The 20,358-nt window shown below is 42.4% G+C and overlaps 2 protein-coding genes across 3 annotated transcripts in view; both read right to left on the bottom strand.

Annotated features, from left to right (window-relative positions):
- LOC308138207 (calcium-activated potassium channel subunit alpha-1a) overlaps positions 1–1,280 on the bottom strand; it is a gene marked incomplete at its 5' end in the record, with an annotated part of 140,217 nt that extends 138,937 nt beyond the window's left edge. The window contains one exon of the mRNA XM_080507229.1: positions 990–1,280. Within this exon, the coding sequence (XP_080363355.1) occupies positions 990–1,280 (291 nt within the window). The remainder of the gene's footprint in view (positions 1–989) is intronic.
- Positions 1,281–6,334: 5,054 nt separating this feature from the next.
- Positions 6,335–20,358, bottom strand: part of dlg5a (discs, large homolog 5a) — a 44,353-nt gene continuing 30,329 nt past the window's right edge. For both annotated transcript variants that reach the window (XM_080508029.1, XM_080508030.1), the window contains exons 22-33: positions 17,955–18,117; positions 15,842–15,975; positions 14,742–14,906; positions 13,954–14,137; positions 13,152–13,300; positions 11,457–11,627; positions 10,657–10,847; positions 10,426–10,569; positions 10,119–10,246; positions 9,813–9,922; positions 8,460–8,569; positions 6,335–8,361 (exon numbers count right to left, since the gene is read on the bottom strand). In XM_080508029.1, coding sequence (XP_080364155.1) covers positions 8,258–8,361; positions 8,460–8,569; positions 9,813–9,922; positions 10,119–10,246; positions 10,426–10,569; positions 10,657–10,847; positions 11,457–11,627; positions 13,152–13,300; positions 13,954–14,137; positions 14,742–14,906; positions 15,842–15,975; positions 17,955–18,117 — 1,753 coding nt within the window. In that variant the 3' untranslated portion in view covers positions 6,335–8,257. The remainder of the gene's footprint in view (positions 8,362–8,459; positions 8,570–9,812; positions 9,923–10,118; positions 10,247–10,425; positions 10,570–10,656; positions 10,848–11,456; positions 11,628–13,151; positions 13,301–13,953; positions 14,138–14,741; positions 14,907–15,841; positions 15,976–17,954; positions 18,118–20,358) is intronic.

Here is a 20,358-nt window from a genome sequence, read left to right as displayed (position 1 = left end):
GCAACCACATCCCGTTTTAGACACATTTCTTCTCAACGCCAGTGGAGACATATTGGCGTTATTAATGCACTGGCCTTAACATCAACCGTTCCCCTCTTCCAATGGAAAAACACCGTGAACTCCCAACGCAAATCCCAAAGCATGTTTGTGCACACTCAACAACGTTACCTTTCATCTGCCCCTGTGTTCAGCCAGGGGACCACTTGCACAACACACAAGTGCGTGAGTCACATATGAAGAAGGCTTTAATACAAAAGTGAATCAGCTATGATTCATCCACCCCAAGCAAAATAATGGGCAGTCACCCTTATTATCCTGTTTCTATATTAATCCTGCAGACAGGTTACCTTCATCACTCCACAGACATTTAATATGCAGCATAAACACAATCAGGTGGAGCCGCCTCAAAAGTGTAATATAATAAATAACGTTTCCCGGGAGCAAAAAAAGAAAATGCAGTGTTTATTAATAAAGGTGCAGCATTGCCATCATTGGCTCTGCATGAGAAGTCCCAGTGGAAGTCATTAAGACACACATGGTGGATTGTGCAGGATCATACATTTAGTTATGAAAAACAAACAAAAAAATGGCATAGCCCATTTGAAATGTTAAAAGTCCATCTCAGAAGTTAAGAGCTGAATGTGACATGAGGGCATTCTAGTGCATGTCGAAGCAAATTGAAATGAAGGAACTGCTCTCCTCTCATCCCACCAATATTTGTCATGCAACATCAGCCCCTTCATTCAAGAGTGGGAGGTAGTAAACAGCCAGAGGACAACAACAATCATGCTGCATTCCTTATATAGGCACCGCGCTGGGCCCTGGTGATTTCTTTAGTTGGTGCAAAACCATAGCGGATATGATTTTGGACAAAGAGGGCCATTTCAGAACAATAAAGTCAGGCCAAGGTCTCGTGACACAAATACAAGCCAAGCTGCAGCATTTCCTTCAAGCACAGATGAAACGTGAGGGCTATTTCGCAGCCGTACCTTGTGTTTAATGTTGCAGTGGCAGCAAACAGTCCACATATATTTGAGGGTCCTCCATAGCAGGATGATGAAGAGACCCCCGAAAAACGTCACCATGGAGGAGGCGAGGAATGCCCACCACATGCGCTGTCCATTATTGTCGCATGGCACCTCGGACGAGAACGGGATGACGACGTCTTCCATCTTGGATATCAGAATCGAAGAGTCTGGATTGATATTATTATTGATATTGCTTGTCCTCATAGAGCTGTCGCTTCCATGGGGAGCCGTGCCATCCGCCTCAGCTAGCATTTAGGAGCCTTGGAGAGCCTGTGCCAGCGTCCCCAGCCCCACTCACCAGCCATATTGCTTGAAAAAACAAAAACACAAAAGAACAAAAAAACAAAATACAAATAATAATAATAAAAAAAAAATCCTCTTTACTGTAAATTGCGTTCACCCCCACCCGAGTCTCTTTCCGTCTTTCCTCACAAGTCTATGAATTGTTTATTCGTGACAGCGTGAGACACACGCACGAAGCGGACCGAGATAGCGGGTCGGTGGCCCTTGGTGAGAGGCATTTAAATCCGCAGCGACGACGAGTCTCACGCGCGTCTCATTCCGGGGGGGCTCGTGCCTCGTTCACGCCATATGCCATGATAAGCGACGGTGTGCAGCCGTCGAGGCTGCCGGGGATCTCTCAGATAATGCAAGACACACAGACAATAAAAAAAGAAAATGTTGCAGCCTCTCTCTGTCTCGGTCTCTCACTCTCTCTCTCTCTCTCTCCCTCTCTCTCTCTCTCTCTCTCTCCCTCTCTCTCTGTGTCTCTACCCCTCTCTCTCACTCACTCTCTCTCGCCGTCTTCCATTCAGGGGATCCAGTCGATCAGTAATCGATTTCACTTTTTCCTCGAGCAGAACAATTATGAGAAGCAGCCTACATAATCCTGTTTTTTGGTTGCTAGACGGGTGGATGTGTCCGTTCGGTCCCCTGCGGTGCGGTTGCGGTGCGATGCGGTGCGATGCGGAGCGCAGCGGCCAGCTGAGCACGCGCCTCCCTGCCTGCCTGCCTGGCTGTCAGATCCGCTCGAGAAGAGAAACGGAGTCGCGCGGAGGGAGATTTACAGGTAGTAGGGCGGAGCGAAGCGCTAATAATAAAGATGGACAGAGGGGCAGTAATAATAACCGATACGATGTTTATTTCCAAGAGTCTTTTTGGATGTACAGGTGAATTAAAAAAAAAAAAAAAAAACAAAGAAAGAAATAGGAGGAAGCTGGCTACAATTTGCGTATTTAATGCACGCCAGTGACGCACGTCGCAAAACTATATATATATATACTATTTTTTTTATTTTTATTTTTTAAACGAAGAGGATTTAAAAATGGGACTGGATCGATTCGTCATAAATTTTGGAATTAAAGCTTCCTATAGAGGAGAAAATGATGAGCTCCCATAAAGCCACCGCTCGGTCCCTGCGGGGATGTTATTGCGCTGGATTCTCATCAACTATAGTGCTCTGCTCCCCTTTTTGCCTCTTCATCCATGGATGATGTTTTCATTTTTGAAGAATCACCTTGATAACGTGTGCACACACGCACACGCACGCACGCATTATGAAATAAATAACCTTCCCCGGTCAATTACTGTATTTCGCTCACATGTGGGTGAGTAGACAGGTGTGGGTTGCGGGTGATGGTGAGGTATGACTGGAGTATAAGGATGGCTCCAAGCAGCCAGCCAGAGAAACAGCTGGCTCGAGGCCCTGAATAACCACTGACCCTGTGGGCATCAGACCAGGTGAACAGGTGCAGCCAGACACTCGTGGCTTAAGGCCCCCACATGTCTTAGAGGTAATTTGCAATAAACTCTTATTAATCTGTCCTCCAAATATCCAGTTATAGATAGTTCAATTAAAGACTTGTGCAGCCAGGATGTTAAAAAAAAAAACTATTATAAATAAACATCAGCAAAGAGCAGAACAGTATTACCACCGAGTGTGGAACTGACACCTAATTAAGAAAATTCAACATGTTTAATGTTAAAAAAAGAAAGAAAATTTCGTGGTAAATTATTGTCACGGAAATATTAGCCCTGCTACAGAAACAGCTGCCATGAGTTCAATGTGGGTGTGTGAGTTATTCTGTGCTGTTGTGGACCTAAACATAGTTGCTCATGAACTTATGGGGTCTTGCATCATGGTGGGGGGAGGAATGGATGTTCCTATTGAGGTCTTTTATCAAGGTTAAGATAGCGACGGGGTGTAAGGTTAGGTAAGAATTGTCAAGTTTAGAGTACATCTGCAGAAAATGAATCCACGTGAATATATTGTCCCTATAAGATTTTGAAAAAAACAAGTTTGGGTGCATGTGTGGTTGGAGGCCAAGCTGCAAAACACTGAAGACAACAAGGCAGTCTGTAAATTATAGCATTATGACTGACTGTGTACGCATTTTAACTCCACATAAAAGAGGTGCAACACACTGCCAACATTTCAATCCACCACTCGCTAAGCAAAATACAAAACTCATATTTTGTATGAGTTGAAAAAAAAAATGAGGACAAACTTCAAGGTACAGAGTGTTTTTGGCTCCTCAATTTCTCTCACATCATTTGCATTGGCTTTGCAGTGAAGATCAAAGGGAGAAACTGGGGTCTCAGTTTTAAAGCACACCTCCATTGCCACATACATTATGAAGCTTGGTTCGTCTCCGGCGGTGCCAGCGAGCATCACTGATCAGTCAGTGTTCAGGCAGACAGATAACAGAGAGGCTGTGGCTTGAAGAGGAGCTCTGAAGTCGTCCTCCTGCTGGTAAAATGGTGAACTGTCACATGAAAGCCAAATGATGCTGTTTCACAGGAGCCTGCAGGGAAGATCTGTCACTGGAGCACATTTTTTTCGTGGGGGGGGGGGGGGGGGGGGGGTAAAAAACATGAAAATTGCTACTACACCAAAGGTGATGGTTGTCAAAAAAAAAAAATTGAGCCAAGATTTTTCATGCCTTACATATTTGAAATGTTTGTCCATGTAGTTATTTAAACATTTGCAGTACATTCTTATTCGACCCGTTAAGTTTCTCTGGCATATGTCAGACAAAACAAGCAGCAGGGGGAATTAATGTCAAACTCCATAGTAGTAAGTCCCCGTGAAGGTCACCGAAAGGGAAAGCACATGCAACATACATCATGTGTCATCGTGAAAGCTGTTGTAATTTATTGTTGGAGGGGAGGACTTGAATTGATCGCCACCTCATGGAAGGCCAGCTGTTGACCGAGTGGTTCCTGTGGGCCAGCAGAACTTTAGCCGACAGGTCCCGGCGCTGACAGATGAGGAGATTAGCATCATGAGAGCAGTCAGGTGCTAATCCTGCAGGACATGTGGAGATGCTGCAGTTATTAACATGTCAGAGAACCGTAAAGACACAGAAGGGTTGATTTCATCTCATCAAACCGAGAGAGGAAAAAATTTAATGAAATAACGGGGACTCATGCTTGGGTCAACCGGGAGATGTCTCGTGAGCTGGAAAAGGCCACGGCGGACCAGCGTGGACCACAAACATCCTTCCCTGTCACACTTGAGACTTCTCAAGTTCAGTTGAGCTGTCAGCAGCTGCCTTGAAACGTACACCCCAGCAGTAGGGCTTGAGATCCTACGCCTTTCTAAAACAGGCGAGAGGGGACTCGGAGGACATAAAGAATCGCGACCCTGCAGAGTCAACCTGCACTTTTAAACTATAAGACATTAAGTAGCATTGCAGTAGCTTTGTGGAAGACTAAACAACCACACCAGTTTCCGTCCCTCAGGCCCGAGGTGGAGGGAGTTTGAGGAATTAGACATGGTGGTTGTTTCGGAGACACTGGGTGCTCTCTTGCCCCAGTGAACCCGAAAGGCAGCTGGAGGGCGGTCATTCACTGTGACATTATCGGCAAGAGGGCCATGTCACTCCACACGAGCAGCTCAGAGGAAATCGCCTCGAGCCAGAAGCAGCCAATCAACCAGCAGGATCTGCTGTAGCCAGTGGCTGATCAGTTGCATGGAAAACAATTAATGCTTTTCTCTGAGGGTATATAGCTACCCTATATTTATCATGCTCACAGAGCAGAGTCTGGATCAAACCAATCCATTTGAAATGCAACTAGAGAGGGGAAAGAAAAAAAAAAAAGGTCTTCCGTTACATCTAGTATATTTTGTAAAAAGATTCCTGTTCTGCAATGTTATATACGAGCATAATTCACAGTTTGTGAAAAGAAAATTCCTTTAATATGATCGGATTTATGCTTAAAAGATTCCCTTGCTTTGCTGTTTTTTCTGAATTCATAGTTGGTGAAGTTCTCTTCAGTTGAAGCAATGCACTTTTGAAAACATGTCCAATTTAATTTCATTTAAAGGCTTTTCTGAGCGTGTATGAAATCCCTGAAAAAACAACAATCCAGTTAAAATACATTGAGATCACCTAATACATTTAATGAAACTTTATTTGTAACAGAAACTGCAAGTTAAAGCCAAAAACCTATTTAGAACGAAAAGTCAGTGAGATACCTGACAAACTGGGCAAACAACGATCAACTGTTAATGCATCTTATTACAGACCCGGTTAATTCTACAGTTCTCCCAGGCACGTCCCACTGGAGTCAGGCCACAAGGTCAGCCCAAGATCTCCTTGGAGAGATTCAACCTTTCGTCTGGTGGGTTAGGGTGAGGGTTGAGCTGGAGGAAATCACTGGGTGTGGGAATGCCCTCCATACTGCTGCCATGACATCATGTGGAATAAGCAGGCACTAAGATCCTTTAACATTGCTTAACTTCTACTCGATATGCAATACTTAATACAACTAGTTTTTAGAGTCCGCTTCTCTACTTATCATAGAGCAGGGGTGGGGAACCCCGGTCCTCGAGAGCCGCAGTCCTGCACGGTTTCTGTGTGTCCTCACACCGACACAGCTGACAGCAATTAGTGGCTCGTTATCAAGCCTTCTGCAGAGCCTCATCATGAGAACTCAGGTGTGTTTGAGCAGGGAAACATCTAAAACATGCAGGACTGCGGCTCTCGAGGACCAGGGTTCCCCACCCCTCTCATAGAGGGTAAAATGACTTCAATTGAAAGCCTTTCATACACTGTACTTTTAATTTTTTGTGAGTCCTGACAGAGTTATTTGACCATCAACATGAAACAAGTTCAGTCTTCAACCAAAAAAAAAAGAAACCATCACCCATTAGTTGAGCATTTTGTCCGACTCTGCAGCAACTTTAGTCGTCAGATCATTTCCCGAACAATGAGTGAAGAGAAATGTGCAAAGAACTTTCCTGTTAAATGTTATTTGAGCTGTAGGGAGAAGATGGGAACAGACTGAAACCAAGGCTGACCTGTGATACAGAAAATGAGTTTTATTCTCATGTTAATGTCTCAACATACAAATCACATTCTTTTAAGAAAAGAAAAGTTCAATCAGTACCTGGCGTCTAGACTCCTTAAAGACTCTCACTAAAAATACAACCGCTCAGGTTGTATCCCGGTTTCTAACGTCTGCTATCTACTCAGAAAAATAGTAACCTTAACAGTTTGCTTCTGCTTACTCTTTCAAGCCCAATAGTCAAACTCGTAGACCAATTTATATTTGAAAAACTGTGCAAGAATAAATCCCTTTTTTATCATTCAAATAAAGAAGTGATCCTTTTTTTTTCTCTAATGAATAAAAAGGCCATTAATGAAATATAAGGAACTGATGCGATACACAAAAATGAATTAGTTACAGTAAAAATTATAGTACCTATTCATAGTCTGCTGGAAACCTAGAAACAGTTAATAACATGTTTAAGGTTCACAGATAAACAAGTGCAAAACAGAAATAAAAGCATAAAGTTGCCATAGTGGATTTTGGCACAATACGATAATACAAGATATGGTTCTCGAGGAAGGGCTGAATATTTTTTGTTTTTTGTTTTTGCCTTCTGAATAAAAAATACAATTAAATAACAATGAAAAGTCACCAACTTGAAAACGGATCAGAGGAAAATCTTTTGCGAGATTACCCTGCAAATTTGACTTCGTAGTGTCTCTTTTGATGAGTACAATGAAAAGTGACTGACAACTGACCACAGAAAAAATAAAATGAAGTCTTTAAAAAACATGCTAATACCTGCTAAGACATGACTTGACCGCCAGACGTTCCTAGGCATATTACCTAGTGAAAATACATGTAATATATATTTATATATATATATATATATTTGCTTTTTTTCAGTTGTATCTGCATACTGTATATGGTATACTCTATATTGTTAAATATATGTTAAAGATGATAGTTACACAGTGGTCTGTCTAGCCCTGGAGTGCATACTGAGTTAACCCGTTAGCCGCCGCTTCGGCCTACCCTCCGAACCTCGACATTGTCACGCGCTCCTCTCTGTGCTGGTCTCAAATCGGCCCCGTAAATCATCTAGTCAAGTTAATGCGTGAAGTTAAATTTCAAAAATAAAACCTTAAAAGTTGTGACTAAGTGACATAGGGCTGGTTTCAGATCAGGCTTCTTCTCCAAAGGCACTTCCCGAAAGGCCCATGAACTGTCAACATGCCCAGCTACAACAGAAACACAAATGCATAGAGCAAGCATGGATGTGTTGGGAGTGTTCATGGCTGTCACCACTGGCGGTCGGGTTCAGTACGACCACGAATACATACTTGGAGAGGTTTGATGCGTTTTTGCGATGACACCCCCGCACAAAGGAAATGCGATGTCCGATCCTCGATTTCTTCAGCATCGATTCAAATCGTCTTTTACAATTAACTGCAGACAGCAGTCTCAACGTTTGTCTGTTCACGCTCACAAAGACCCACGCACGAAAGAAAGCACAAGAAGTTGTCGGTCGTCGTTGTCAGACACGTGCATAATGATCGGGGGGGGAGGGCACAAATGTCTTTTGGTAGGAGGTCGCTGGACTTCATTAGTGTTGCAGGGAAGGAGGAGGACACGCTTTCAAGCAAATATTGAACATCAATAGTCAGACTTGTCGTTTTGACTGTAAACGGACGCTTACGATGCAGCATTACAAATACACCACCAGAAACCCTTAGGGAAGACTCAATGAACTTTAAACGTCAATGTCCAGTGCTACTAACCTGCTCTGGAGTCTGTTTATAAACCATAACAAAAGACAAAATAAAAAATATATATTTATATATCAATAATTTACACAACTAGCTCACTGTAATGTACCTATTGGTATAGTGTGAAAGGGTTAATTAGTGTTGGGGGAGGGTGGAGGAGGAGGAGGAAGAAGCCGGTCTCCTCTAGGGGCAACCGAGTGGAGTCCACAGGACTTTACTTTGTTCTTGATCGACTATCGTCATGATCTGAGTGCAAATGTAGGGGAGGGTGCCGCCTTGGACAATACCTGGGAAGAAAAGGAGCAGTAGAGAGAAAACCTCACGTTTATTTTACACCGACTACAAACGTCATCACGTCCTTATAAGGATCCGAATGCATACCGACCTGTAAAGAATTTGCTGTACTCTTGTTCAATCTTCTGTGCACTTTCAAACTGCTCCTTGGAATGTTTTTGAGAGACTTTGTCCCGCAGATAGATCGGATCTTTCTGTTCCCTTTGGGGGTGAAAACAAGACATTAAAGCCTCGAAACTCTTTTTTTCAAACATATTAAAATTGTGCACCATGTTGCTTTTTTGTTTTGTTTTGTTTTTGTAAGACTTTATTTAGTCCACTTACCGAGGTCGTACACAAGTTCTCCAAGCATGTAATTAAGTTATCATAGGTTGGATTGTTAGCTTTCCTTTGTTGGTGTTTATCCTTTGATGTTTTGTGGAGAAAAAAAATAACAAGGGCGAATATATAATCTTGGTGATTATCTAAATTTCTATTTTCAAGTGTGAATTACAGTCTTGAAATATTCAGACTCTTTGTCCCATTTTGGTGGTGCATCGGGTTTCAAGACTTGATCTTGAGCATGCAGAACCCAAGGTTTGACACCCGGTTTTGGCAGTAAAGGCAACAACTAACCAACTCTACAGGACAAGTGTTTGACAACTCTGAAAGGGAGAAACCAAATAGACTCCATCCATCTGTATACTCTAAACATTATTCATTGGCAGCAATGACTCTAGATCATATACTTAATGTATTTTTTTTTTTATATTTATTTTATATTTTCAATGCACTCCTGTTGGTCCCAAAAAAAAGTAATTGGGAAAAAATATGCTGTTTCAATAAAGTTAAAAATGTGTATTTCACCAACAAGATTCTTAAGACTTTGTTTTTTATGAATCAACTACAAAAAGAAAACCATCTGAGACAACACTTATTTTTTTAAAAAGTTAACAGTTCAAGGTGAGTCCTCAGAAATGACGGAGTGAAATGGAATCCAAAATTTACCAGGATTCCCTCGGAGAGACTTTATTTTAGAAAAAGACGAAGAAGCAGTCATGTTACAGCAGCTGTTCGGGATTATCCGAGTGTGTTTGATGGAGTGCGGTGCTTTGACACACGCGTCAAAGGGTTCATGGTGGGATGGAGAGTGTGAAGGCTTATCCTGCTTCATCCATCAGACCCACACACAAACACACACACACACACACACACACACACACACACACACACACACACACACACACACACACACACACACACACACACACACACACACACACACACACACACACACACACACACACACACACACACACACACACACACACACACACACACACACACACACACACACACACACACACACACACACACACACACACACACAGTGGGGATGCCACAGTATCAGGACATCCCCACCATCATTTTGTCCTCATCTGTTACGAAACAGGAAGCTACTTACTTGATTTGCTTGGCGTTTTTGTAGCGGACGAAGACAACGATTGGATAAATGTGAACGCAGTGGAGCCTTTCGATAGCGTGCGGCGCTATGTCGAGCAAACAGTGACAGCCCTGTGGCCAAAAAAGTAAAGACATAGATTAGAACCTTTCCTGGTGCAATCGGGAAACTTGATTTAGTATTCACAGATATCTGGGAGTGAGGAGTCGAAGCAGTGATAGCTTATCTTGAGCAAATACAGAGGCAGCCGCAAGTCACTTTATCCATCTTGATAAACATCTGATGAGAAAGAAAAACACTAATTCATACCTTATCGGTTATTTCCTTTATGGAGGCAACAGTGGTCACATCAAAATGTCCACTCCTGCGCTTGTAGTCGATAAAAAGGCAGTCCTTCACACCCCGCTCGATGGCCTGCTGGGACGCCTTCATCACCTCTGCAGACATGAAAGACGGAGAGAAAGAGGAATGAGAACAGGCTGTGAAACAAAGGATGGAGCTTCTTGATTTGTTTTGTAATGCATCAGCGTGGACTCTGCCCTTAAGGAACCCTGAAATCTCACCCTCTCTGCAGACAGCTATTTAGATAATAAAGATGTTCATGGAGTGAACTCACCCAGTACACATCTGCAGAACTTTCCAGGAGATTCTTTCACCAGCATCTCTTTGACGGGGTCGGTGAGCGGACCCAGAACGAGCACCGGCCGAGGAGAGGTGCACTCCACCTTCTGGACCCGCTGGTACGCCAGACTCACACAGTCTGATGACGAGACAGCGGGATAATCGAAGCAATGAAAACTGTAGTCAACACTTCTTCTTAGACTGAACTCGAATCATTGTATCTCACCATCCAGGAAAGGGATGGAGTCTGTGCTGATGGTGTCCAAAGCCACCATCTCTTTGCTGTCTTTGGAGCTGCTGCGTTTGTGTTTCTGCTTCCTCCTGAAGAAAGATCTGCGGGCGGCTGCAGACAGAGTCTTGCTGGAGTCTTCCTTCATTTCTGTGATACTGTGGCGCCGGTAAAACTCTTGATCCATCCTAGATCACAGAAACAAAAATAAATAAATAAATAAAAATAAAAATCAGTATTTTTAAGGAGAAATACTCTTTGAGAAATTTCTAGTTGTATGGCCCAAATAGCAAAAGCTTAGCTGATAACAGCATGTGCAATATTGCATAAATAACTTTGGGGAAAAAAAAAAAAAAAAGCTCAGACTTTAAAAAGACATTTTGTCTAATGCGGATTATGTACAATATAGAAAAGCCCATGTGCAATGAATATCAACACAGGCCTGATTTTGGAAGCACTAAATAAATTGTTACTTTGGAATTCACACCAAAATGAGCAACAATTTACATTTGACAAACAAGCGGATAGTGATTTACGCCCAAACAGACAAAAAAAAAAAAAAAAAGCCACGAACATCTGTTCAGCATGTCTCCTGAGAGCCTCCCTGACAGGACATTGAGTTATAAGTGAAAACAGACTTTGCAAAACAAATGCAGCAGAGGCGACTTCACATGCGAGTCTTAAACCACAGCAGTATGGTATAGACTGTTCTCACAGCCATTGCACACTGACCTCTAGCTTCAACGTGTGTGTTTGTGTGTGTGTGTGCGTGACAGTGTGTTGCCTCCTCCACCCACATGTATTTGCTGGGGATCTGCCCCCTCTGGATCTGCTGTGCGTTCTCGTCTAGCTGCCAGGCCATCCAGGTCCCAAAGCTGCCCTTTGGTAAAGACTCATCCACGTACAGGATGTCATCCTTCTTGAAACTGAGGTCCCCATCGGCCTCCCCCACCCGGTCGTAAAGTGCTCTGGTGAGAGGGAGAGACAAAGATACATGAGGAGTTATGAAGAACAGGACAGAAAGGAGTAGCGGAGGGGCATAAAGTTGATAAACAGAGAGAGGAGGCGAGGTACCAGACAAGATAGGTGTGAAGAGAGCAAGATAAAGAATCTGCGAAATCGAAGGAGGCTACGAAAGGACGAGGAAAACGAGTTTATCGGTTCGCGGTTAAGACCCCGCTTGCCTCCTTTTGGAGTCTCGTAAGTCATTCCTGAGCCTATCTGTGACAGCCAGGCAAGCCGAGTGTATTTACTGCAGATGACATCACAAGCCCACTTGCCTATATGACAAGTGACTGCGGCAGCTGTGGCAGTTCGCCCCCGTCAGCCTCCCAACAATAAAACGTGACTATTTTAGAGCCGCATTTTCCATGCATATACAATGCATCGCAAATGACCTGGAAAACACAGACAACTAAAAATGGATGTGGTGTTTCAACAAGTAAGTGGGGAGATTAGATAACCTAAATTTGTGGTGCGATTAGCATTGCAGCAGTCACACAGTGGATCTGGGATATAATTGGTTAGATGAGAAAGAGTCCACTCTGTAGTGACGCTTCTATATATAGCAGGATGGAAAGAAATTAAGCTGCTTGGGAATAATTAGTGTGGTCCTCCGACGGAGCTGGATCACTTATAATAAAGCATGTACAAGTGTAGGAGTGGACGTATATGGTGGCAATCAGAATTAGTGGTGCCAGTGACACGCACAAAGTGAAAGTGAATGCCAATTCATAAGGAGATCATAGAAATGTGTTGGCACGTGTCAAGAAACTAGTTTCAGGGTAAAAGTGTTTGGGTCAACGCGAACAAACTAATTCACAAAAGGATGATTTAAAAAAATAAAAATTAAAAACATTTGAACTGGTCAGCAGATGTTCCAGCAGAGAGATGAGAAGAAGTTTCAACATGGATACAAGGAAGGTAAGAGGAACTCTGCAGCTTTAAGTACTTTTTTGGTTTTTCATTTCCATGTCTGCAATCACTAAGTTTGAAGCTCTGATTAGAAATGTGTATTTTCTTTTTTTTTTTTATTTCATCCTCCATCTACAGGCTACCAGCAGGAAGGCTTTTTATTGGCTGCTACGATATTCTGCAACAGGTGAAAATCAGCTCAAACATACAGTCACTGTTTATGAAAAACTACCTGGAGTGAAAATCCTCCTGGAAGAGATGGTGCCCGCGACCAAAATATTACTTTTTGGATGCACCGTGTGTAACTTTGACATAGTTTTATGAACACAGGGTTCATCATCAAATACTGCATCAGAGGGGCTTGATCCAATGTGTTTTATGTCATTATAGGACATCTACACCAGAAGTATTCTTTTTCATAACCTTTTACTAATTGTAGAAATCTCATACAAACTATACCCATCTCAATGTCCAGCATAATCTCAATTAACTTCGTAGTGTTTGTTTTAAAGTTCTAGAGAGAAATGTGGAAGTTCTATTTGAAATTGAAGTGATAGCAGGACCGTCTCTGCACATACCGAATATAAAAACCGTCTCCTGGAACATCTTTGATCACGCTGAAGTCATCGGGGCGATGCTGCACCTTCAACGTGACTGTCTCTGCAGGCTTCAGCATCTCCACATACACCTCCTCAGCTGTCTTATTCTTCATATTCACCAAGTTATACTGAAAGAAAAGAAGAGAGGAGAAGTCAAATAGAAACTGAGAGCAATAGACCTTCATATAACAAAATGAGGAGCAAGGAGGGATATTTGCTGCGTGTTTACACTCATCTGAGAAATAATTTTCCTCTCCTGTGAAAGGTCTACTCGTAAACAGCTACATTTCCTGCAAGCTTTCAGCTGTATTAAAGTGTCGCAGTATTGATTTGTGCTATGTATGGGGGAAGAAAACAAACGAGGATGGGAGACTGAAGGACAGACTGATGCTGTGCGGCCTGATGACGAAGCTGCATAGCAATTCAGACCGCGGATTTTTTGTGGCGGAGAGCTAAAATGGGAGCATGCCAGGAATTGTCTATCATGAGTTTGGATAAATTACCAATGTGAAGTGAGATGGGAACACAGGCGGAGGAGGAGATCAATGGAAAACAATGACAGGCAGGGGGGGGTGAATGCTTGCACCTTCTGGCAGTGTTGCCGTTTGAAGAAACATCATCATCAAGAGTCAAGAGAGTTGCATTTTACGATTACCTGAGCACATTGCTTCCTATCAGTAAAAATATATATAAAAAGAGGCTTCCAAACTAATGCAAATACAAAAAAAAAAAAGCTGGAATGCGACACAGAAACGTGTGCCTCGTGATTACGAGTCCACACCTCCAGGATGAGGTCTCCAGCGAGGAGCCCGTCAGGGCCTCTGGCAGGACTGTCCTCATCCACACTCTCTATGTAGACGCCTCGCAGGTTCCCGCCACACAGGGTGACTCCCACTTCCACCCCGGGCCTGCGCACCACCACCAGCCTGGGCTCTCCCGCCTTCCTGCTGCCCTCAGACGGCCTCCTGGAGAACAACAGCGTCAGATACTGGGATGACCCGAGGAGTCGTCACACTCATGCACTTGATCCATTGTAGGTCACGCACTAAAATGCGTGTACATTAATAATTGTTACTGAAAGATTAATTCCCTTGGAGAACATGATAAAGATACATTACTACATGCCAATATTTCTTGAAATCTCAAATTGATCAAGATCACACGTATTTTCAGTTTAAGAAAAATAGTCAAGATTAAACTTCAGCCTGTTTATATTAGTGAGTAGTGAGTAGTAAATGTGCCATTTACAAAACAAATACTATATATGACTTACTAAACTCATTGGAGAAATATTTTTAAATAGATTTTATCCCGTGAAGTATTTGCGTACAGCACATTTATTCACAATTTTATATCTTGAGGATAAACCTATTCACCGTCGAGAAACAGGAGTTGCTTTGCTCAACCAAAAGGGTCAAACTATCTGGTTTTAAAGAACTACTGCCAAAACCCCCCCCCACCATATTAACAACTAGTACAACTATTATGTAACATTCCGACAATAAGTGCAATCAGTTTCCAAAGAAAACAAGAGACGCAGACATTTGTTGGATTAAAGGGTTAATTTACCGAATGAAGTTGTGCGGGCTGGTGGTGGGAGTGGTCTGCTTGGAGGAGGGCGTCAGGGTCCCCTCGTCCTGTTCGCTCAGAGTATCGATGGCGGAGTGATTGTCAGGAGTCGCTGCTCCGCTCCCCTGGGGAGTCGACTGAGTGCTGACCGGCTCCAGACGAGAACTGCAAACAGACGTTTGGGAATCTTTAGATGCACGATACAACAAAGTGATCGTCTTTAAAAAATAAATAAATAAACCATTGGTTCCTTTCCAAAATAGTGATTTCGGTCTAAACCAAATATGATCAAATTGGTAATATAGCCCCAGCTCATCCCAGTTAACTATGGGTGAGGGCAGAGTCACAGTTGAAAATGGACATAAAAATAGAGACGTCCTTCAATAAAAATCAGCCGAAAGAAGGAGGAGGAGAAGAAATGAGGATTCAAGGATTTCACTTGATTGATAGTGTAAATGCTAAAGGAATCAAAGTTGTGTAATCCAACAACTGGACAGAGTAGAATAGTAGAATACTAGGGAGAATAGTACTTGAAATAATGAGCAGTAGAGGTCATGAGTCTTTTGTAAAATATGCAAAAATGAGGGGGGGGGGTTATTCAAGCGCCATGAATCGAACACGTTTAATTGCTGCTATTCTCTAGGGGGGAAAAAAGTCAGATTTTGTGGTAGAAACGGATGGAGTTCAGATGTTTATTGAAGGCAATGCAAGTTTGTAGAAGTAAGATGTATACGTGACTGATGATACCGCACCAATTCAAGCAGCAATAGCAAATGGACTTCACCTCACACCTGAACTACAGCGTCTGAATGTGATGGAATTACATGAACACATGTAAAGCCTCCAGACTAGCTTTATCTGTGCATACTGAGAGAATTTAATGAACAGCCACAATGTTAATTACATTGTTACCCCTTTACACCTGGTTAAGCTGCTGCTATTTAAGGGATTTTGTTTTATTCATTCAGACAAAAATATTCAAGAAAGAAATTATAGCATCTGGCCACAAAAAGAACATTTAGAAATCAGCCAAGCAGGGCGCCAGCAATTCATTTAAATTAGAAAACATTTAAATGAGTGTTTAAGACAACACTGGCTACCTGGAGCGAGAGTGGTTTCCCAGCTGGTACATGTGTGGGTTGTACTGGGCCATGATGGTGATGGTGTCACACTGCTGGCCGATGATGAGACGCGCTTGCTGCTCCGTAGCGTTCCGCAGGTTGATGCCGTTAAACTTGGAAAGAAAGAAAAAGGTAATTATAGGAAGAGGGTTTTTGTTTTTGTTCGGGAGAGGATTTTACTGAAAAAGAAAGTGAGATAGGAACACACGTGTCCAGTCTATTCAGGTCATTTTAAGGTTTTGAGTCATAGGTGGAGAAAATACCCTAGAGAGCTGATAGGAGATTACCTTCACACAATTTGTTTGGGTCTTTTTTGATAGATTTTAAGAACAAACTGTGTCCACGTTCCACTTTCTGCAAAGAGATTGGACGGGCTTTATTTTCCAGGCAGCATCAGTTGCCTTATTCATAATTTAGCAGCGTTAAAGCAATGTCTACTTAGATGTTGTACCCGTAAGTCAATAATTTATATTGGGTTTGTCTTTAATCCACACGCTGCATGCACCTCAGCTATTAAAAATGGATAAGGTTACATTGAGCAGATCAAAGAGGTCACATTTTAACACCACTGACCTGAACTTCTCATTTAATGTCACTACACTTGAACAAGAGAGTAAAACAAACAAGTTATCATATCCTCCTAGCACATTGTTATGCAAAACTTTTATTTTAAATTATTTTTGCTTGTGTTCTTCAAACATTATAAAATGTGAAGAGGATATTCAGAACAAGGTCATTGTATATTTACATGGTCATGGTTCAGCAGGGTGACCAGCTCTGGCTCACAATCAACTTAAACTGACTGACATCAGAGCTGTTAATCTTGTAATTATTGATGCAATGTGTCGACTCTACCAGCCATCGTCACTCATGGTTGGTAATAGCTCAAGTTATTGATGTACAACAAAAAGAGGTAAAATGTTACTTTTGCAAATGTAACTTCTTATTTTCACACTTATTATAACATAAATGTTTAAGAGCAGTGTTATCTGCGGCGTCACCATTTCTTCAAAACACTGTGCATGAACTGTCACATGGTGCCATTACTTAACGGTTTGCATGATAAGATCAGGAACTGGTTTACAGCAGCTCCTTTGATCCAATCATGATTTAATAGGATAGGGTGAATCAAATCAGATAGAAGTGTTTACATGGTGTGATTTTAATTGGATCAGTGTGTAATCGGATTGCTTATGGTCCAAGTAAATGCAGCCCGTATTAAAAGATGCCAGTGACCATCAAGTTTTGTCTTTACTCTTGAACAGCCATCGCCAAAGTCAACTTGTTCTCTTTTTTAACAGTCAGTCATCTCATGAGGTATGATGAACGGCCTTATGATCGACATTTACAGTTCCATGGAACTGAGTCAGTCCAATGTCCAATGGTTGCTGTTAGAGTCCTATGTGGTGTTACAAGGTGGTATAAAACTAACACAATGTCACGAGTTCGTTGCTTTTCTTGCACCCTTCAGCGCTTTTGTCTGCAGCACAGTGCATAAAACATCTTAAAGATGACGTTGTTATAAAGTTTTCTTACCCTTAGTAGTTTGTGTTGGATTTGTGGTGTAAAATATTGGCATTAAACACGGCAAAAAGCACATTTTTAAGAGCACGAAATGTTTTGTGATCGGGAGGCAAATCAGGACTCCAACAAGGATGTTTTTGCAAACTTTGCTGGAAAATATTCCCCCCTCTTCAAGAATGTTCCTCACAGTCTTTTTCTTTCAACTACTCCAACTCTGTATCATCCACAAGTACAGTCGACGCCCACTTGATGTGACTTTGCAACAGATTTTCAGCTTGCGCAGTCATTTTATATGCAGTGAACACACCATTTCAGTGAATGCATTTCAGCAAGTATTAAAATACTGGGAACGGTGACAGCACTAATGAGTAGAGCCTTCCAGGGAGAGAAACCATGCAGAATAAATGTATAGTAGGCAGCAATGTGACTGAGCCTTTGAAGAAACCATATATTACCGCTATCGGTATTAGTGTGCTCTTGTATTGTGCTGCTCCCACAAGTCTATGCCAGTGTACTCTTATGCTGCTTCAAGCTATAACCTGTCTGACATGCAGTGGGTTGTTCATACCTCTAGTAATTGGTCTCCGTACTCCAGTCCGGCCTGGTGGGCGATGCTACCTCCAGTAACTTTGGAGACAAAGATTCCTCCGTTCTCCCCGCTGACGATAGAGATGCCCAAAGGCTCTGCACCTTTGTGCACAATGACATTGCGAGGCTCCTCCAAGTACGGTCTGGTGGGGAAAAGAGGAATTTGTATGAATGTGCGGGACCGCGACACATATGAGAGACCTGAACAGATGGAAAATGTGGTTTTCGCATCTGACCAATTTGTTTACAAATCTGGGGAGTTACTTTCCACTGACACTTTTGCTATATCTATATAAAGTCATGCGTTGTCAATTGGGGTTGAAATTAAAATGGAAAGCTAAAATTGTGTTAATAAATAAACTGGGTTTGAATAACCCCCCAGGCCTGCAGCAGATCGTATTTCCAGAACACCGCGTTAGGCCGGGGCTCACAGAAGAAACAGGTTTAAAGAGCACAGAGACAGAGAGCGTACGAGAGTGAAAGCACAGACAAGTGAAATCCCTTCTCATAGAGGAGATTTGCATGAACTTTGTGCGTCTCCATAACAAGGTGGCTTTGGACATGGTTTACAATTTCATGGAGGCAGATAAGGGGGAATGGATTAGCAGCCAGAGACTGGGGTAAACGAATGCTGGTGTACAAACAGGACCATGACCCAGAAGCTGGAGGCTGAATAATATTACCATTGCATAACATACATACTGCAGACTGAGGAGTGACTTGGCTTACGGCCAAAACGCACACATGCATATTGACCATGTTGTCATCATAGTCTATGTAATGTCCATGCTCCAGCTGGGAATCGGGAGGGTTTTCAGACACGGGAAGAAACATGTGCAGGCACATGAACAACACTGAACTTTTAAGGTTCAGCGGTCTGGAGCGAATCATGTTTTTCTTTGTCAGTTGTACTGCTGCATGCACAAAACTAGCAATCCTACAATTAGACTAGTTTCATGGGGTGGATGGGGAAAAACATCACAACACAGTTTTTTTGTCGACTTTGTTTTGCATTCCATAAAGTGTATGTAGACCGCACGAGGCTTTTCTGCCCCTGATGTATCGTCCGCCAAGCTGAACTACGGCGTGTGAACTGAGGGGAGAAAGGGTGGGGGCATTCCCTTGTTTTGTAGCACTGCAAGACAGAACAAACCTGAGGCTCCTGAGAGAGGAGAACCTCGGCCTTGCAGCCAGAGGAATCCTTAGAAAAGAGCGATTACGGTAAAGAGATCTGGAATCAAAATGTTGCAAAGAGGCGGGAGGAAGATAAGGAAGAGAATGGAAGAGAAGATAAGGAAGAGAATGGAAGACAGATCAGACAGAGACCGTGCAAAAGGCAGAGTGGCGTCAGCAGTGGACAATTTCCGACAGAAACACCGGCCGAACACACTGGTGAAGCATGGCTTTTTCCACATAGCAGCAAACTTCCATTAGGACATTTTTAATAGGATCTGAATTTCAATGAGGGATTTCAGAGCTATGACCATGAGGGACTTGTTGCCTGGCAACACATTTGTAATCACCCAGGATGGTGGTTGTTAAATTGTGGGGCATGCCTCCCCTGGAGGGCATCAGAGAACTGTGGGAAGGGGAAGCGCAACAACACATAAAACAAACCAACAAAAAATAAATAGAATCCACTGGTCTGCCAAATTCAGGTATGCTTGAGGCAGAATACATAAATTATTAGGATCTGAGACGGTGGTTGACAGTGACTATGTGGACAAAATAGGATTCCTGTGAAGGACAGATCATTCAATTCTGCTTAATGGGAATACATGTTTTTTTAACATAATGAAGACGGGTAAAAGTACACCCACAAACATGTTTGACATACAGTGGTAAAATAAGGCTGCCACAATCAAAAGGAAAGAAAAGCAGCTGTATGGCATGTATCCTGTTCATTTGATTTCTAATGGACTCCTTGTGGGCTGTTAGGAACAGCCCAGGAGCCACGTGAGGCCCACAAGTAGTATAATGCCCAGGTTTCCTCTAATATACAGATTATTGAACAAGGAGACAACAGATTACTCATTTATGAGACTATAACAGAAGGGGGACAAAAAAGGAGCACGGTCTTTCATCATTTTTGGAGAGGACAGTTTGAAAACCTCTGGATGAAAAAAAAGGATATCCCCCATTGTTCCATATATGATTAATAGAGAATTGATACTGTTTGAAGAACAAGTTATTCCGTATGGCTGTGTGAGTCCATTTACTTCAGGCACTTTGGTTATCACAATTAGTTACAAAATCCACTCAATGAGACCCTTTACTGGTTATTTATGTTCTGATTGTTGCATTTCCCAGTTTACATTTAAAAAAAACAACAAAAAAAAACACCACAATCTTGGGACCAAAAACATATTTATGAATAACTCATG

This window comes from Blennius ocellaris (assembly GCF_963422515.1).
Source record: "Blennius ocellaris genome assembly, chromosome: 13".
Taxonomy (NCBI): Eukaryota; Metazoa; Chordata; class Actinopteri; order Blenniiformes; family Blenniidae; genus Blennius; species Blennius ocellaris.
This window is presented reverse-complemented; position numbering and strand designations above follow the sequence as displayed.